At 55.8% G+C, this 18,071-nt stretch overlaps 1 protein-coding gene and 1 long non-coding RNA gene across 4 annotated transcripts in view; one reads left to right on the forward strand and one right to left on the reverse strand.

The window, feature by feature from the left end:
- The window catches only part of Vash2 (vasohibin 2), a 28,011-nt gene extending 14,025 nt beyond the window's left edge, over positions 1-13,986 (reverse strand). For 2 of the 3 annotated variants that reach the window (XM_060364922.1, XM_060364923.1), the window contains exons 1-5: positions 13,852-13,983; positions 12,943-13,172; positions 5,538-5,626; positions 1,953-2,009; positions 1,270-1,344 (exon numbers count right to left, since the gene is read on the reverse strand). In XM_060364922.1, coding sequence (XP_060220905.1) covers positions 1,270-1,344; positions 1,953-2,009; positions 5,538-5,626; positions 12,943-13,172; positions 13,852-13,921 — 521 coding nt within the window. In that variant the 5' untranslated portion in view covers positions 13,922-13,983. Of the gene's footprint in view, positions 1-1,269; positions 1,345-1,952; positions 2,010-5,537; positions 5,627-12,942; positions 13,343-13,851 lie in introns of all 3 variants that reach the window. The other variant, XM_021651054.2, reaches the window with a different exon arrangement.
- Positions 13,091-15,733, forward strand: LOC132646429 (uncharacterized). The gene is made up of 3 exons (XR_009584692.1): positions 13,091-13,191; positions 13,945-15,319; positions 15,613-15,733. It is a non-coding gene; the product is annotated as an uncharacterized LOC132646429 (long non-coding RNA).
- Positions 15,734-18,071: the final 2,338 nt, after the last annotated feature.

Raw genomic sequence — 18,071 nt, forward strand, 5'->3', positions numbered from 1 at the left:
CATCCTTGATCATTTTCTCCTCCTCCTAACTTGTCTCCCAAATATTCACATCACCCAATTTGTGTTTCAAGCATAGACCCGCCCTCTCAAAAGCTCACACTCTAAACACCCTATCTAGAACAGTCCAAATTCCATATTTCAGATCCAACCAGTCCACATCTGGACTCGCTCAAGTCCTTCCTTTGGGCCATGACATCACCATGAGAGACATGGTGGGACCCACGGGTGCTGAGGCCTGGACACAGCCCCTCCCCTCAGCCCTCACTGCTTTTGTCCCAGTGTATGTGACAGTCCTGTCAGTCTTAGATTCTCTGAGCTCATCTTCACAGTCTGTATTGGTTGACTCCTTGTCAACTCCTGTGTCTGGCTGGCTTCCGAGTCCTGTATACTCAATCTCCTGGCAGCTCTGGAAACTACCTCATCCAAGCCCTTCCCACTGCCAAGGTCATGGCCAAGTATCACCGTCCTGCTGGTGAGCACTCGCAGTGGGCTTTGCAGACTGAGCCAACTGCCTCCACCCTGTCCTGCCTTCCAGAAAGCTAGTCTAAGTGGGGATCCAGGATGAGAGCACCACACTCTCCCACTCGAGAGCTTTCTGAAGGCCACTTAGCACGGCACTCAAGAAGCCAACAGCTTTCATCTGGGGCCGACTACTAACCCAATGCCTTGTTCTACTTCCTGCCTTCATGGCCAAGGTCTTCCCAATCAAGTACCCCACAGACCCAATGTTTCTCTGGCTCTTCTATCCGGTTGCGTTCACTTGCCATCACCATCAGTCAGGGTCATCACAGCTTTTCTGGACCAAATTCCTCTCAGGGCAAAGAGCCAAGAATGTGGTGAAAGTGATAAGGCATTAGCGAGCAGGCCCCTGTGTCCACCAGGTACACACAGCCAGCACTTGCTCTCTGCAACCTGCTCTCACGTTTCCCCTGGTGATGGGTTTGGATATCCGCCCACTTGGCCTTGACTCAACTCCATTTAACTGTCTTTCTTATGATAGTGTCAGGCAAGAGCCAGACTCTCCTTCTGAATGTGAATTCTCCTTGTGACGGCTGGCTCTAAGTCATTGGCCTGACCGTGCCGGACAGCGCCACAGATGACAGCTTAGAGGAGCGCTGGTCCAAGGAGCCCAGCATTGCTTGTGTTCGGCTCCAGCCAGGTCACATGCAGAGAAGCACCAGGGGGTTTGGCTCTTTTCCCCAAGGACACCAAAGACATAACTAGCTCCAGAGCAGGATCACAGAGCCACGACGCAGACGTAAAGGATACATGCCCAGGATGACTGCCTCAAGGCATTTGATTGGCAAGGACTCTCGGGTCATCTCTTTCGCCGTTTCCATTAACCTGTGGGATGGAGCAAAACAGATCCTCTCAGGACTTCCGCAGTTACGCAGTCCGTTTGACTGGCCTCAGTTCTCAGTCTGCCGGCGTGCCTCCACATGAGGCGCCATGCAGGGATCTCGAAAGGCAACAACTTACTTCCCAGGAAGACCTCAAAGGTCCTCACACCTGCACCCCATTGTCCCAGTTACCTCAGAGGGAGTGGTGTTAGCACCTCAGCCTGGAGGCAGGGACTTACAGGGATAGGCTTGCAGGCCTCCGCTGTCCTGAGAGTCAGTCTGGTTTGTTTTGTTTTTTTGAGTCGGGGTCTCTCTATGTACCCTTGGCTGTCCTGGAACTTACTATGTAGACCTGAGTGGCCTCAGACTCAAAGATCCACTTGCCTCCCAAGTGCTGTGATTAAATGGGTGTCAGCACACCTGGCCCAAGAGTCAGCCTTGACCACTGGATGTTGCAGCTAGTCCTCAGTCTCACCCACAGCCTGGCCCTGGTCACCTCCACCCCCAGCAGACTAGAATCCTGGAGCCCTAGCAGACAGGGACAGAAGCTGGAGGAGGGTGTTGGTGCTCACCGGAAGGAGAAAGTGCTGGCCACAGATCATGCACACTTACCCGCTCAGAGGCCTCATTTTCCTGATTTCAAAGAACTGGGTCCCTGTATGATTGTATCTGTGTGAAACATGTAAAGGGAAAGTGACAGAAACTCCAAACTCATGATTGCCCAGCAGAGGGCCACACGGGTTTCCATTTCTTGATGGGATAAGAAAGTAGTCATTGCTCTCCGGCCAGTGGCTAGCAGGAGCCCACAGCCCCTGACTCTCCGCTGTGCAGCCTTGGAAATCCAGTTTCTAACTGAAGCCTGCATGAGCCTCTGCCTTTCCTAACACATCATTCCAGTCCACCCTGGGTTCCAGCTACTTGACCACAAGCCTGAAGTTACATGCTAGACTAGAAGCTCCTGAGAATTGGGACTGTTCTTTCATCATCTTTGGCTCACCCCATAAAGCCTGGAGGTAGCTCAGCATACACAGGTCAGCAAATGTAATTAAATAAATGAGAATAAGAAAGTGAATTAACTGATGAGGGGGCAGCTCATTGGATAAATAACTGAAAGAATGGATAGAAAGGAAACAAGCAGATGGACAGACAGATGGATGATAAGATGGATAGAAGAATAGTAAAATGGATGGACAGATTGAGATATGGATGATGAAAGAAAGGTAAATGGGTGAATAAGTGGTTGGATGAGTGGCTGGATGAATAGATGGAGGGATGGATGGATGGACAAAGGATGGTGTATGTATGTATGTAGGTAGGTAGGTAGGTATGGGCTGGCCAATATACCAATGAATGGAAGGAAAGATGGAGGAGTAGATGAGCGGCAGTAAGATTTTTCAATAGCACACAGACCTTAAGGAAATACCACTTATTCCATGCCTGGACTGATGCTTGACAGCACTAATCTAAGCGGATGACCACTCTCCATACCTTGCTTCTGATCGATGCCCGATTCCCCAGAGCTAGCAAACCTGTATCACCAAAGACCCCCCTTATGCCTAAAACAAAATCGTCTTTGTAAAGGGGCGGAGGTGGGGATACACTGATGCTGAATTACTTTGCTTGCCTAGAGCTGCTATGACCAGCCGCTGCACAGGACTCTCTCACTATCCCAGTGAGGCAAGCAGCTTCAGGAGTGGCATCACACCGTGCCGCCCAGAGAGGAGCTAGGTCCCCTCCAGGCAAAGTGAGCAGGGAAGGAGCCTGTAGCTCAAGAGGATTCCAGGTGTAGGCCGCAGCTCACGGCTTGTGCCCTTCTGACTGAAAACAACACGGTCAGAGCCAGGCTTGATGTGAACACGTTCAGCCTAGCAGCCGTAACCTGGGCTCATAACAGTTCAGGCTTCCTTGATGTTTCTAAAATAAGATATTAAAAAGCTCTTAGCAGAGCTGGGTGTGGTGGCGTACGCCTGTAATCCCAGCACTCTGAAGACATGAGTTCCAGGCCAGCCTGGTCTACAAAGTGAGGCCAGGACTGCACAGAGAAGCCCTGTCTCAACAAAAAGGTAACAAAAAAACAAAGAAAATCTTAGTGGTACTGTGACACTCTACAGCTTCCACAAGACTGGAAGGGAGGTTGCAAGGGTGGAGGGCTGGTACAAGGGGAGGGGGAGATGAACCGGATTGAGGTACATGATGGGAAATTCACAAAGAACCAATAAAAGGGGTTTTTTTGTTTTGTTTTTTTAATCTTAGTGGTAAAAGAAAAACAAACAAACCGAGGGGCTCTTATTGTGAAGTGGTGCTTTTGAATTTTATCAAAGATTTCCATCCAACAGTAGGGTTCCCCAAATATTCAAAGTAGAATTCAATTTCTACAAAGTAATATTAAGCCATAATTAAGTAATGAGAAGTTGTCTAGCCATCTTCTCTAAGTTCCTGTGGCTGATAGCTGAGCTTCTGGAAGTTTCTCTCAAGCGTTCCCTGGATGAAGCACACAGCTCCTGGGCGGGCTTCCCATACCTAGCAAAGCCATGAGGGCTCCCTTTCCAGACACAAAGACTGGCATTCTCGCTCACTGCCACTCACGCTCTGTTCCAGGGAAAGGCAGGGCTGGACCCATCAGCTGAGCACGTGTAGGCAGGAATGACCCCAAGCAACGCCCACATGCTGGCACCCATGTCCAGGACACAGCAGCCAGGCACCCCAAGGAAATAAAGACAGCAGGACAGAAGTAATCATCTGCCTCCCTGATGATGGCCCCAAAGACCTGAGGACCTGGTCCCCAGGTTCCCTTGTGCTTTCCACTGCATGCTCTGCAGCTAATGGTCTTGGCTGATGGGTCAGAGTAAAAGTGAGAAAATGGCCCTTGGAGAGCAACGTTGAGAGCTAAGCTGAGTGTGTGGCAGGCTTTGCATCAGGGAGAGAAAATGATATGCAAAACACATGCAAATTTGTCCCTACTGATGAAGCCCAGCCAGGCTCATTCTCCTTGGGAAGCCTCGTCCTTGACAGAAGTAAGAGCTGTCCTAACTTCAGGTCACCTGGAATGTTTGGTGATGAGGAGGGTTGGCTCTTGGGGCCTGGGTCCATATGGGAAGGTGTTTATGCCGTCCACCACCACCACTCCATGCGGAGTCTTGGTCTGGATACAAGCAGCAATACCTAATAAGTTTGGTTGGGCCTGGGGCTGCCAGCCTCTCTGGAGGAAGCTACCATCTCCTGACGAAGCAGCCAGCCAAGGGAAGATGCCAAATAGGAAAGATGACCTGTGAGGCAGAAACTGAGAAGCTAATCAACTCATCAGTCTTGATGATCAGAACAGGTGCTCTTCTCCAGGGCGATATGCCGCCCTTGGAAGATGCTGCTGTTTGCGCCCTTCAGGAGCCTGCAGCAGAGAATGGGGGAACACAGGCTCCGAGTTTCCAGAAGTCCTCCCAGACTCAAGGCTGGAGGGAAGCATGCAGAGAGCCAGCCAACAAGCCTGGCCTGCTCCACACAAGCCAACCCCAGCGCAGCTCCTGAGCAGCACACTGGGGACTCCCCAACTCATTCCTGTGTGCTGTGGGCCATCTCCTCTGCCCTTTGTCCCCAACAGCACTGCTTCTGAAAGACCTTGCAGAACTGAGCTAACCCAGACTGTAAACAACCCAAGGGCACTGAGGAGGCCAAAAGCATGCCTGCACCAAACCCTCAGGCTCCTCAGAAGCTTTCAGTTCCAGCTGAGGCAGGGGCCCCACGGCAGAGCCACCCTCACTCCCTCGCACATACAGCTGGGACCAAGTCACCTGCTTGGGTTGTCAGGAACCAGAGGCAAAGACAGACAGGTGTTTTGGTGTCGTGAGAGGTCAGGAATGAGTTAAAACAAGCGAGAAGAAAGGAAGCCTAATCATGTAGAAAAAGAAATGAGCAAAGACAACAGTGGAGAAAAGGAAAGGAATGAAAACACAGGCCACCAGGGAAGGCAGAGGCAAGGACAGGGAAGAGGGAGAAAGAAGCCACAAGCCTCAAGGTGGACCAGCTTCACCTCTGCTTTCGGGACAAGCCCTGGTCGTTCTGGTCACCCAAGGGTGACCTTCTAACACCTGTCTTCACCAACCTTAGAGAGCTCTGGATGACCCACAACAGACACACTGCCAAGCCTGCAGTGGCCAGCACTACCCCTGGTCTGGGGCGCCCAGCAGCCGGCTGGAAGGATACTGTAGTGTCTTCATGTAATTCTGGATGGCCTGGAGCCAGTCCGGGATCGTCATGGACAGCCTGTAGTTTGGGACCTGGGGAACTGAAGGCTGGAGAGAGAGAGAGAGGCGGCTCCTGTTAGTGAGGGCTTGCTCTGGCACAGCTCCAGCAGGAACGGGGCTGAAATCAAGTGAGAGCCACTCCTGGGAGCAGACACACTTGGTGCAGTCACCTGTTGCCACGGTGGCCCCATCACCCCGCCGTTGAAGGGCCTCTAAGCTCCCTCCAGTTACACCCCACTCCGAGGCCTCGGTTCTCTGCGGCCCTCCTGACATCAAGGGTAACACAGCTTGCCTTTTTGAGGGAAATGTAAGTGCCATCCTGAGGCCAGGGAGCACGTTCTCCAGGGTCTCCCACTGAGGCCGGCCCAGAAAGGACCCCGAAGCCCTTCACTGCTCCTTATACTTCTATCACACCGTCCATTCTGCAGCACGGCGAACAGTGACCCTGTTACACGTGCTCCCTCCTGACCATCACCGACGCAGGGCACGAGGCAAATAGCAACCCCGACAGCCAACTGCGGCAGACTGGTACACTGGCCACCGCGCCACCTCAGGACGCCACACCCCTCTCATGTCCACTGCTCCCCCCCCGAGATTAAGGAAGATGCTCCTCTTGCCTGACTCTCCTCAGGGAAGTGCTGTGCCCCTACCTCACGAGCCTCCTTACCCCATCCTCGTGGCCCAGCCAACTCCCCCAGGGCCTACAGTCAGTTCTCAACCTAGCCACTCAGGACTCCAGCCAGCCAGCAGCACGTCAGCGCTTCTTTGCCCCACTGAGTCCTCATCTTCTCCATGTTTGTGGTGGTCCCTCTGGGACAGGTTTGAGAGGGAGACTCCTCTAGGCGTGGACTTCTTCAAGAGAAGCAGGAAGTGTGGAAGGCAAGATTAGCCTCGTCCTGGGAGAAAACGGGGCCAGCCTTGCCAACGGGCACAGCCCACCGGGCAGCAGTGCCAAACGCCACGTGGCTCTCCAGGCGAGGGCTCGAGCACGGCGAGGGCTCGAGCACGGCGAGGGGGGCGTGGTGAACTAAGCTCGGGCCAGCAGGCTCTCCCCCAACTTGTGCCACATTGGCTGCATTTACTGCAAACATTCTCTGCTCACACCTCCCTCTCAGCGCCCCGCTCAACCTCCCCTGTGAGGCATTCTAACTTCACAGAAACTGTCCCTTCAGCTGGAAGGGAAGCAGTCACACTAGCACATCCAAACCAAGGCGCTAAGTGTGTGAGCATGGCTGTGTGGGCACACACACGCCCAACTGTTCTTCAAGCTACAGTTCATCTCTAACACCTCAACTCAGATTCCCTGTCTGGGAGAGTCACTTTGGAGGGGAAAAGGTTCCAATCTGAACATTTGTTTCCATGACTTCAGACTCTCAGACTCTCTCTCTCAGAACTCTCTCTCTCACACACACAAATACTCCCACATAAACAGTTTCACACACACACATTCACACATGAATTCTCTGTCCAACAAACACTAGCAATTGCCGAGACTTCCTTGTTTTTTTCACAGTAACACCCACATGTCTACCAAAGCTCTGTGAGAACGGAGGTTTCAAAGAGAGGTGAGAAAGTCGGCCGAGGATCAGACCCTCCTGAGCCTCTCCATGTTGTGAGCTCCAGGCCAGGAACAGGGCAGGAAGTATGGAATCGGGAAAGGAAGAGGGAACTTTTGTCACAGAAAAGTGAAAAGCAAGGGACATGAGAGCAAGTTCCTGCATGCATCATAGCCAGTGATTTGGCTTAGAGTCCACTTAGGGAGCTGATCAGAGAGTTATTTCAAGCCCCGTCCATCCCAGGGAGCCCACAGAGTTGGGTGTGAAGGCAGTTGGGCCTCAGAATAGCAGCCAATGGCGCCTAAGGGATTTAGGAAACAGCTGCAGCCACCTCAGCTGGCGGTGCTCACATTTGCTCCCAAGCAGGACAAATGTAAGCGCTCCCCATGGGGGCTGGAGCGGGGTGTGGCAGGCAGAGCCAAGGTGCTCAGCGCATCAGCTGTTGTCAGGCAAGCTGGCTGGGGCCCAGCCTGGGGCAGCTTTGAACAGCACCCTAGGCAGCCAGGGTGGAACTGGAGCGCAAGCCAGAGGGGCCCCTGAGAGTCACACACAAGGGTTCAAATCCCTGCTCTGTCTCCGACCAGCTGCATCCAGGTGAAATAACACGGCCTCTGGTGCCCTTGGAGCAGCTGTGAGGACAACACGGCCTGCTGTATGAAAGGCAGCAGGGCAGAGGCACACAGACGTGAGCTGCCGTTATCCCAGAGTAGCCCGCTCCCCGGAGCTGGAGTAGAATGGCTCAGAATCAGAGGGGCCCAGTTCCTAGACACAGCCCCCTGAGGCTTGGCTTCCTGAGATGTCTTCCTGCCCAGGAGGCGAGAACATCCACTCCGCTGCCAAGTGCAGAGCAGCTGATGGTGAGGTGGGTGGTGATCAGCTCATGGCGACTTCACAGACAGTCATAAGAAACCTCATTAGCCCTCTGTGAAAAGGGGAGGCCAGCTCAGTGCCTGCTAACGAATGAATTAACACAACTCCATCCTGACAGAGAAATGCTAGCTAGCTTTCAAATCAGGCACACACTGGGGACACACTGAAATGTGGGTGAACCCTGGAGCAAGGCAACCTCAAAACAGCCAATTCCGGGTCAGGGAGACAGCTCAGCAGGAGGCCTTTGCCACCAAGCCTGCCGAGCTGAGTTCAGTTCCCTGAACCCCCATGATGGGAGGTGACCAACACCTGTGTGACCTCCACATGTATGTCTTGGTGTGCATGTGCGCACACACACACACACACAATTCTAAGGCAAATACTACACTCGTGCATGAAGTTCCTAGAGTGGTCAGATTCATGGACAAAGTGGAGAGCACTGGGCAGGGAGTGGGGTGAGCTCTGGGCAGGGAGTGGGGTGAGCTCTGGGCAGGGAGTGGGGTGAGCTCTGGGCAGGGAGTGGGGTGAGCTCTGGGCAGGGAGTGGGGTGAGCTCTGGGCAGGGAGTGGGGTGAGCTCTGGGCAGGGAGTGGGGTGAGCTCTGGGCAGGGAGTGGGGTGAGCTCTGGGCGGGAGTGGGGTGAGCTCTGGGCAGGGAGTGGGGTGAGCTCTGGGCAGGAGTGGGGTGAGCTCTGGGCAGGGAGCTCTGGGCAGGAGTGGGGTGAGCTCTGGGCAGGGAGCTCTGGGCAGGAGTGGGGTGAGCTCTGGGCACTCAGTCATTAGTATGTTGCAGGGGGGGGAAGCAGCAGCTCTGCAGGTTGATGGTGGCGATGGAAGCACAGCCGTGTGCATGTCCTTTACGACAGAACTTCCCATCACTGTGACAAAGCACCTGAGATCATCAGCTCAGAAACAACAAAGGTCTATTTTGTCTCGCAGTTTCAGAGGGTTCAGCTACTGTCACTTGTACCTATGGCTTTGGAGCTCAGCACAGCATGGCAGGAGCATGTGGCAGAGGAGGTCTCTTCACCTCAGGGAACCGAAATGAGTGGAGAAAGGAGGACCAGTGTCTGATCCTGGGGCATCCTGCCCAGTGACCCAAGTCCTTCCTGCTAGGCCCCATCTCCTAAGCATCACAGGCTGGGAGCTAAGCCGTCAACATGTGGGCCTTTGGGGACATTCGGGATCCAAACACCAGCAGCCGACCACTCAAAATGGTTGAGAGACAGGTGATGGATCATGTATTTTACCATAACAAACAAATGACATCACAAAAAGTGGTTTACTAAAGCAAATAACGACTGACTGGGAAAGGTTGGGTTTACCAGTAAGACAAACTGAAGCTCCACAAAGCGCCCTCCTCTGCTCTTCCTGTTTGTCACCACACTCTGGAGGGCAGATCTCAGTGCTGGTGAGGAGACCCAGGGACGGTTAAAGAATTTGGAAAAAGAGGCTACGGGGTGGACAGAGAAGAATGAGAACTACAGGCAAGAGTCTGGCAGTGTGCCCTTCACTTCTCGCCAAACGAGAGCTGACAGAAGGCAAGACTCGGGAATGCACAGATATGTAACTGGCCTGGCCATGACAGGGGACAAGGAAGCCAGGCCTGGAGCCAGGGAGGCAGCTAGAGGCTCCACGTGAGCAACCTTGGACAAGAACAAGGAGTAACCAAAGCATTTCCTTTACTGCAGGTGCAGCAGGAAAAGAGCCTCCTGGAGAGCTGGGCGAAGCAGCATGGGTCAGCCGTGATCCGGGATGGTGCTGGGCACCTGCGTCCAAGGGCCTGCCTGTGCTCTGGGACAGAGGCCCTGGAGTCACAGCTTCAGGAGATCCAGGCAGGCAGAGGGATACCTCAGAATCCTGGACACAGCCCGGAGGGAGCTTCTTGAGAGCACAGGGGGCAGGACAGAGCCTGAAGGAGTCTCAGCTCCCAGCAGACACTTCACACAGGCCTCTAATGTGAATTCTTTCCAAATTCGGAATCACGGTGACAATCACACACACACACACACACACACACACACACACACACACACTTCCTGCTAAGCCGCCCTGGTGTCCTGGCTCTGCCTTGGCCACCTCTAGGCACCAGGAAACACTGGAGGAGACCTAAAAGAGCTAGTAGCTCTTCCTGCACCTGCCACTCTCTCTCCAGCCTGTGGGACCCCAGTGACTGTTCTTTCTCTTCAATTATCCCAGTAAAAGGCCTAGTCAGGTGCTCACTGGAGCTCAGCAACCATGAGCAAAGAAAGATGCGGTCACCTTCTGGAAAGAGGATTCCCCCAGCCCATCCTTGCCCACCCTGCTCCCAGCAGACGCCCAGGCCTTCAGACAGAACTCACAGTGATCCCTAACAACACCCTGTGGTTGACGACACGCCCCCCCCCCCGTGCCTCCTCATAGCGCCTCAGAACTTGCTCCGGGTACTATCTTGCCTCAGTCCACATGCTATTGCCACGACACTTGATCTCACCTAGATTCACCAGTCCCTCTTCAGCCCTGACCAAGACCCTGTCAGACAACGGGGAAGGGGCTGTGGAGACACTCAGGGCTTGCAGAGGGCTGGGTTCAGTTCCCAGTACCCACACAGTGACTCACCACTGTCTGAGACTCCAGGTCTACAGGACCCAGCCCCTCCTGAGGTCGGCGGGGGTTGACGCTCGTGGCACACAGGCAGGCACGCCAGGGAAAACAGATCCCACAAGCTCCATAAATAAAAATGGCCTGGCCAGAGGACAAGACAGGTGAATAGCTATGAGTTTTAGACACCAGCCTGGTCTACATAGCCATTTCCATGACAGCCAAGGCTTCAGAGCGTCTCAAAAACTAACCAAACAAACAATGGCTCAACGGTTAAGAGCACTGGCTGCTCTTCCAGAGGTCCTGAGTTCAATTCCTGACAACCACATGGTGGCTCACAACCACCTATAATGTGATCTTATGTCCTCTTCTGGCGTGCAGGTGTACATGCAGATAGAGCACTCATCTACATAAAATAAATAAATCTTAAAACAACAAAATCTAAAGCAGCCAGCTGCCTGCCCTGGCGGGGGGGAAGTCCAGGCTTGTCAGCAGCTGCCATTAGGCTCTTGGTTATATCGAAAATACAATATGATACACAAAGATACGTATAAGAAAGGACATTTTTTTTCTTTTTTGAAACAGGCTCTCACTACACATTCTAGACTGGCCTTGAATTCACTGTGGGACCCAAGATGGCCTTGAATTTATAATCCCCTTGCCTCTCCCTCCTGAGTGCTGAGACGACAGGCATTCCCCACCAGGCCTGTCTGGAACATCCTTTTATAAAAGGAAGACTTCACTATAATCCTGGCAGCAGCAGCGTGAGTCTCTGGAAGTGGAAACGTATGTTTGAAACTGCCACATCAGCACCTAGCACACTGCATCTCTTACGTTTGTGTGGGGACCGCCTGTGGCAAGCCAGCCACAGTCCTAGAAAGAGCAGACTGATGAGGGTAAGAGGAGGAAGAAGAAAAGGAAGACTAAGAAGAGGAAGAGGAAGGAGGAGGGAGAAAAGAAGAAGAAAAGGGGAAGAGGAGAAAGGAAGACGAGGCCACAGAGCACAGAGGCAGGGTCCCACTGTCTCATACTAATGCCACCCCTGCCTCCCTCTCGGGAGGACTTAGTGAGAGAATCTTCACCAGTTCTAAGATTCAATGCTTGTCACGTGGAGAAGGGCTTCCACACACTGAACTGATGTAAGGATGAAGACGCAATGAAGGTGCAGGCCTCAGAAAGCCAGCTCAAGAGGGTGGCATCCAGTCCTTCCTCCCCCTGCCCAACTCCTGTATGTTTAAGGACTCTGGTGAATCATGGTAAGCAGAGAAAGGTGGGGAAGTCAGAGCCAGGACGGCCTGTGTTCAGCAGCAGGGATCGTTACAACTGATGCTCTGTCAGACAAGCTTCTACGCAGACATGCTTCTATTTGGACAGAATAAATTCCCTGCCTAGCAGAGTAATAAAACACGAGGGAGGAGGAAGCAGAGAGCCTCCTCCACTTCCCCAAGGGCTCACACAGCCTCTGGCCTGCAGACCCCCATGCTCAACTGTCGCCAGGCTAGGCCTGATTGCTGCATGTGGGCGTGAGATCTCTGCCTCTTCTCAGGAGTCCTCCTCAGCAAACAGGGCTCCTGGCGTGCAGGAAAACCATCTCCACAGTGGTTCACCAGCTTCCGCTAGCTCTAGCTCGCATTTTGCTATTTTATATAACAGGACACTCCCGGCAGGGGACATCTTCTGTCTGTAACCGTATCCTTGGCCTGCTCGCTGGCTGCTCTCCAGAGTAAAAAGAGAGCTTCACTTGGTCTTTTCCTTTACCAGGGAGACTAATTCATCCTGTGTCCTGGAAAGTCCCTTTAAGCCACAGCCAATCACTTCCCTTTTCTCCCCTTGGCGCCAGATAAGCTGCTAAGAGAACTTCACTGTTCTCTGTAAGTTTCAGAGGTAAAAGTGACTGTCATAAAAAAGAAAAGGAGGAGGAAGAGGAGGAAGAGAAGGAGAAGGAAGACAAGGAGGAGGAAGAAGATTGGCAAAAAAAAAAAAAGTCTAGAAATGACTCACACTGAAAAATCTGGCTGGTTGATTACAAATTCACTCACAGCTCCGTAAATCATTTGCTAGGGGGACAGGGTGGAGGAGGGGGTGAAACATTGACAGGACATGCAGGATGGAGCCCGGGGCTCCATGCTTCCTTGGAGTGGCTGGTGTTGACCTGGTGACCTTACCTTTTGGTAAAGATGCTACAGGAGCTGAGTAATGGTGGATTTTGGAAAGCCCCCTGCCTGCCCCTCCTGGCAGCAGAACAGGGACAGTAGAACAGGCAGCTGGACCTGAGGTCGCTTCTCCCTCCTCTGCCCTGGCTGAGCCGGCCCCATCCCACCCACCCGGAGCAGCCCGCCCTCTCCAGCCAAGCCACTGACCTTAGCCAGGAAGGCAGCGTTTCTGATGGCTCCCACCATCTCTCCCCCTTTGGGGTGGACCTTAGCGACATGCAGCCACATCCTCTCCCAGGTGTGGCTGTCGATCGGGAAGCCGCTCTTGTTCACGTGGAACAGCACCCCGCCGTCTTTGTCCTCCTCCTCCGAGCCCCCGCTGGTGGCGAGGCTCACGGGCCGCGCGTGGCTGCTCCGGGACCGGGTGCCTTTGGCACCTTTGGGGTGGGGGCAGCGGTGAGTGTCGGCGGCGGAGCCGGTCATGGTGAGGGGCACGCGGCGGGGGGCGTGGGCACGTGGGCACGCCGGGAATCAGAGCCCCCCGGGGGCGGCCTTCATCTCTCGCGGCCGCAGGACGCGCGAAGGGAATCCCGCTCACCGGCCGGGCCTGGAGGCGGTGCAAACGGCACACACTGCGGCTCAGGGAGACGGGCATGGGGGTCCCGCCCACCCCCACCTCTCCGCATCCCGGCCCCAGACCCACCCCCTCGGGACAGCCGCGCGCCCCCAGCCGGGCCAGCCAGGCGGCCGGGCAGGCGCCACGAAGCCTCACACCCAGCTGCGCTCCGGGAGGCGCGGCACGCGGGGGGCGCGGGGTGGAGGGGACGGGCAGGAGGCGGCCGAGGAGCACGGAGACACGAGGCCCCCGCAGCCCCGCGCACGCCGGACCCCAGCCGGGCTGTTCCCTGTGACCCAGAGCCAGCTGGCACGTGAGCGCCCGGGCTGGCGCGAGGGCGCCGCGGCCGCGGGCTCAGGAGGCCTGGCGTCTTCCCGGAAGCCCCCCGAGCCCCGGCGCGCGAGGGGCGGCTCCCGCCGGGCTTCCCGGGCGAGCGCGGCGCCGCCCCCTGCCCCCGGGCGACTCCGCAGGGGGCGCGCGCGCGGGGCGCGGGGACTCACCTCGGGCCGGCCTCATTGCTGCAGAGAGCTCCCGGGGCTGCGGCGACCGTCGCCTCATTCCATGTCCCATTCTCGAATGTTATTCCGTGACAGATAACCGAGTCACCCGGGCAGCCGCCGATGTTCCGGACGCGCCCATTGGACACCGCAACAAAGAGGGGCGGGGCCTGGGCCTGGGACTCCACAGCGCCGAGCCGTGCGGCTCCGCCATTGGCTGCAGCGTTCCCGGGCAGGCGGGGCTCCGAGTCCTGGAAGCTGGGCCGCCACGCGAAGTCCGATGCTGCGGTGTCCCGGGAGCCCCGCGGAGGGGAGCCACGGGCCAGGGTCTGAGGTCCCGCTTCCCCGGGGCGGAGGCAGCATCGGAGGCCCCGAGGTGGATTCAGTGGTAGAGGGTTTGGCCGTTGGAGCAGCGTTCGCCGAGGGGCTGGGCACAGCGACCTGGCCCTTCGCAGGGCTCGGGCGATGCACGACTTCAGCGAACCCTCCGGGACAAGTTTCTCCCCAGATTAGCAAATGGGGTCGGCCTTGCACCCTCTGTTAGTAGTGGTGTAACAAGGTTCCTCAACCCAGGCTGCTGCGAGACACGAGGCCGGTGACGCCCCTTCCGCTCTGCCTGGTTTGCGGAGGGATGCTTGAAGCCAAGGAGGGGCCTTCCCACGGCCCACTAAAACGCGGCCTTCCTCCTCCTCCTCCTCCTTCCTCCTCCTCCCTCTCCTCCTCCTCCTCCTCCCTTCTCCTCCTCTTCCTCCTCCTCCTCCATCTTCTTCTTCTCCTCTTCCTCCTCCTCCTTCTCCTTTTCGCTCCTCTGCCTCTTCCCTCAGCCTCCTTCTCTTCTTTGTCTTATCTTCATCTTCTTTTCTTTTTTGAGACAAGGTCTCACAGCACCCAGGCTAGCCTCAGACTTGCTATGTAGAGAAGGATGACCTTGAACTCCTGGCCCTGTCCTCATCTTTCAAGTGCTGGAATAACAGGGCCTTTCATGCCCCATTCATGCAGCGCTGGAGATGGCGCCCAAGGTTGTGGGAGGCAAGTACTCTACCAAATGAACCACATCTCAGGCTCAAAATATGCACACCCCGTGTGTGTGTGCGCGAAAGTGTGTGTGCGCGCGATTGTGTATGTGTGTGCACACGCATATACTGTGAGGCTGGAGAGTTGGCCCAGCCAGTCGAGATCACTGTTTTTATGGAGGATTGGCATTCTGGTTTTCAGCACCCATTCCCAGCTCCAGAAACAGTGAGCGCTTCACCCTCCTGCTTTGAAATGCCCTGCAAGTCTCTGACAGTGCATTTGCTGACAGTCCCCAGGGCTCTGGTTGCTGTTTTCTCCTTCCCACAGAAGGGGTGAGCAGGGTGGTCTGTGAAGATAGACGCGAAATTCAGCAACTTTTCCAAGGGAGTAGGTGCAGGCTCCGGAGTGAAGTCACTGTGCAGGTGCCCACGGCCTCTTCACTGAGAGCTGAGCTGAGGTACGCGAGTGTGAGCAAGGGCCAAAATCCCAACCGCACGTTTAAATGATGTCCGTGGCCTAGGCTGTTCTCGTTGCAGCTGCTGTGGCTTTAAGCGTTAAGTGACCCCTGTAGCTGACGTGTGATCCCTTGGTGTGATCCCTTGATCTCCAGGTGACGGCGCTGCTTTAAAAGGCCATCCGACCCTTAGGAGTTGGAGCCTCGCTTGAGGAAATGGGTTATGGAGATTAGGAACTAAGGTTGCATAGCCCAGGCCCACTTCCACCCTGCTCTCTGCTTCTTGTTCCTCCCAGGTCTGAGGAGAGGGTCCCAGCTGCTGACACCGTGGAGCCACCCACCGCCATGGCGGGCTGCCCCCCACCCACCACCCTCCTCCCCACCCACTACCCTCCTCCCCACCCGCCACCCTCCTCCCCACCCGCCACCCTCCCCACCCGCCACCCTCCTCCCCACCCGCCACCCTCCTCCCCACCCGCCACCCTCCCCACCCACCACCATCCTCCCCACCCACTACCCTCCCCACCCACCACCCTCCTCCCCACCCACCACCCTCCCCACCCGCCACCCTCCTCCCCACCCACCGCCATGGCGGGCTGCCCCCCACCCACCACCCTCCTCCCCACCCACCACCCTCCCCACCCACCACCCTCCTCCCCACCCACCACCCTCCTCCCCACCCGCCACCCTCCCCACCCGCCACCCTCCCCACCCGCCACCCTCCTCCCCACCCACCACCACGGTGGGCTGCTCCCCACCCACCACCCTCCTCCCCACCTGCCATCCTCCTCCCCACCCACCACCACGGTGGGCTGCTCCCCACCCGCCACCCTCCTCCCCACCCACCACCACGGCGGGCTGCCTCCCCACGAACTTTGAGCGGAAATCAACCCCTCTTAGGCTGCTTAGTGCCAAGGAGTTGGTTGCCACAGTGAGAAAAGTACCTAAAACAAGGAAGTGCCTATCTTCTAAAGAAGGTCCCACCACCCAGGACTCTCACACGGCCTCTAGGGACGGAAGCTGTGATATGAGGGAGCCCAGGCAAGGAGCCTAGTATGTGTCAGCTGGGCCTCACTGTGACCCTGAGACGCTACACAAGCAGCTTTGGAGACATCCGCGCCTCGCACGTCTCACTGTCTGTTAGTCAAGACTGATTGATGAGCAACTGTCCTGCAGAAGCAATAAGCATTTGAAACAGTACTCAGGCATGCACAGGGGCACCTAGCTCAGAGGAGCTGGGAGGGGTCTTCCTCTGGAAGCAAAGGAGACCCACACAGGGGTGGGTGGAATTGTGTGTGCCCCTGCACTGAATCTGTGTGCCGATGTTCTAACCCCCAGCACCTCAGGTTTGGAAAGGTCACTGAGAGGTAATGAGTTATGATGAACTCATCCAAAAGGGGTTGGCCTGCTGCTCTGGCGTGAATGGTAGCCTCCTGAGAAGGGGGAATTTAGATGCAGAGGCAGCTGGGTACATGAGGAAGGTGGTGTGAAGAGGACCGGAGCCACACCCCCACCGGGAAGGAACCTGGCGGGGCCAGGGGAAGGTGTGGCACCGACTGGCCCTCCCAGGGAGCAGGCTCGGACCTCAGATTCCTTCCAGCCTCCAGCAGGACGGGTGGTCAGCCTCCGCTCCAGCACGCTGCCTGCAAGCCCTGACGAGCTACGCAGCACTTGGGCTGCCAGACTCAGCTGTGAGGCTCGGTCTGGGAGCTGGCGAGAGGTAACCACTGGGCTGAACCAGAGAAACGACTTTTCCATGCAATGTCAACACCAACATTTTGTAACTCATGACATTCCGCAGGGTTGGTCTAAGACGGACTTTCAAAGCCCCCCTTCCGCTGGGATGCTTTCTGTATTCCGGGACTGTCTGGCTTGAGTGGGAACTGTCCCTCTCGGCTGCCCATGCTGAGAGTACAGTCCCCTGAATGCTATTATGTGGGGGCATGCTGGAGACAGAACCGGCAGCGCCTAATCGAGGAAAGCAGTCTGCTGGACATGTGCCCTTGCGGACACGTGTGCCCTGGCCCAGGCCTCTCTGCTCCTTGGCTCCTGCACAGAGAGCAGCTCCCCTGTCCTTGTCCTTCAGCCATGAAGTGCAGCTTCTCTTGGCCCAGTAAAGCCGGGGACCACGGGCAGAAACCTCAGGGGCTGTGAGCGGCTGCCTCCTTTAAATCGCGTCTGTGAGGAATTTTTGGTGGTGATGGGAAATCAAAGCCAAGCTCTGGACCACAGCAGCCACCAATGGTTCGCACGTGGCTTCTGTTGCTCCCTGGCTGTGCGGGGTCTTGCCACAAAAGGAACAAAGGCAACAGCCACCCAGTGCTTGGTCTGCATTGAGCGCAACGTGAGCCCTTCACACATAGCCTGTCACTTAATGCTCACAAGGACCCTGAGAGTTTTGAACTAGCACTCGGAAAGCTTGTGTAATTTGTCGCGGGCCCAGACAGCAAAGCTGAAGTTTGGATGTCCAGTGTCTTCCCTAATGCCTCTGGGCTCAATTCTTGGTCCCAATGTTGGTGCTGTTCTCGAGTGGTAGAGACTGTGGCGTGGGACCTCGAGGGAGGTTTCAGGTCCTTGCAGGGGACTACGGGACTCTGGCCTCACACTCCCATAATGTCCAATCCTCAGAGGCCAAAAAAAAAAAAAGTATGCGTGCCCACCAGTGATTGGCACCTCCCCAACGGTGAGTCAAATAAACCTGTCTTTGTAAGCTGGTTGCCTTGTGTGCATCCCAGCGACAGAAAGCTGACTGGCA

Source organism: Meriones unguiculatus, chromosome 11, assembly GCF_030254825.1.
Source record: "Meriones unguiculatus strain TT.TT164.6M chromosome 11, Bangor_MerUng_6.1, whole genome shotgun sequence".
Lineage (NCBI taxonomy): Eukaryota > Metazoa > Chordata > Mammalia > Rodentia > Muridae > Meriones > Meriones unguiculatus.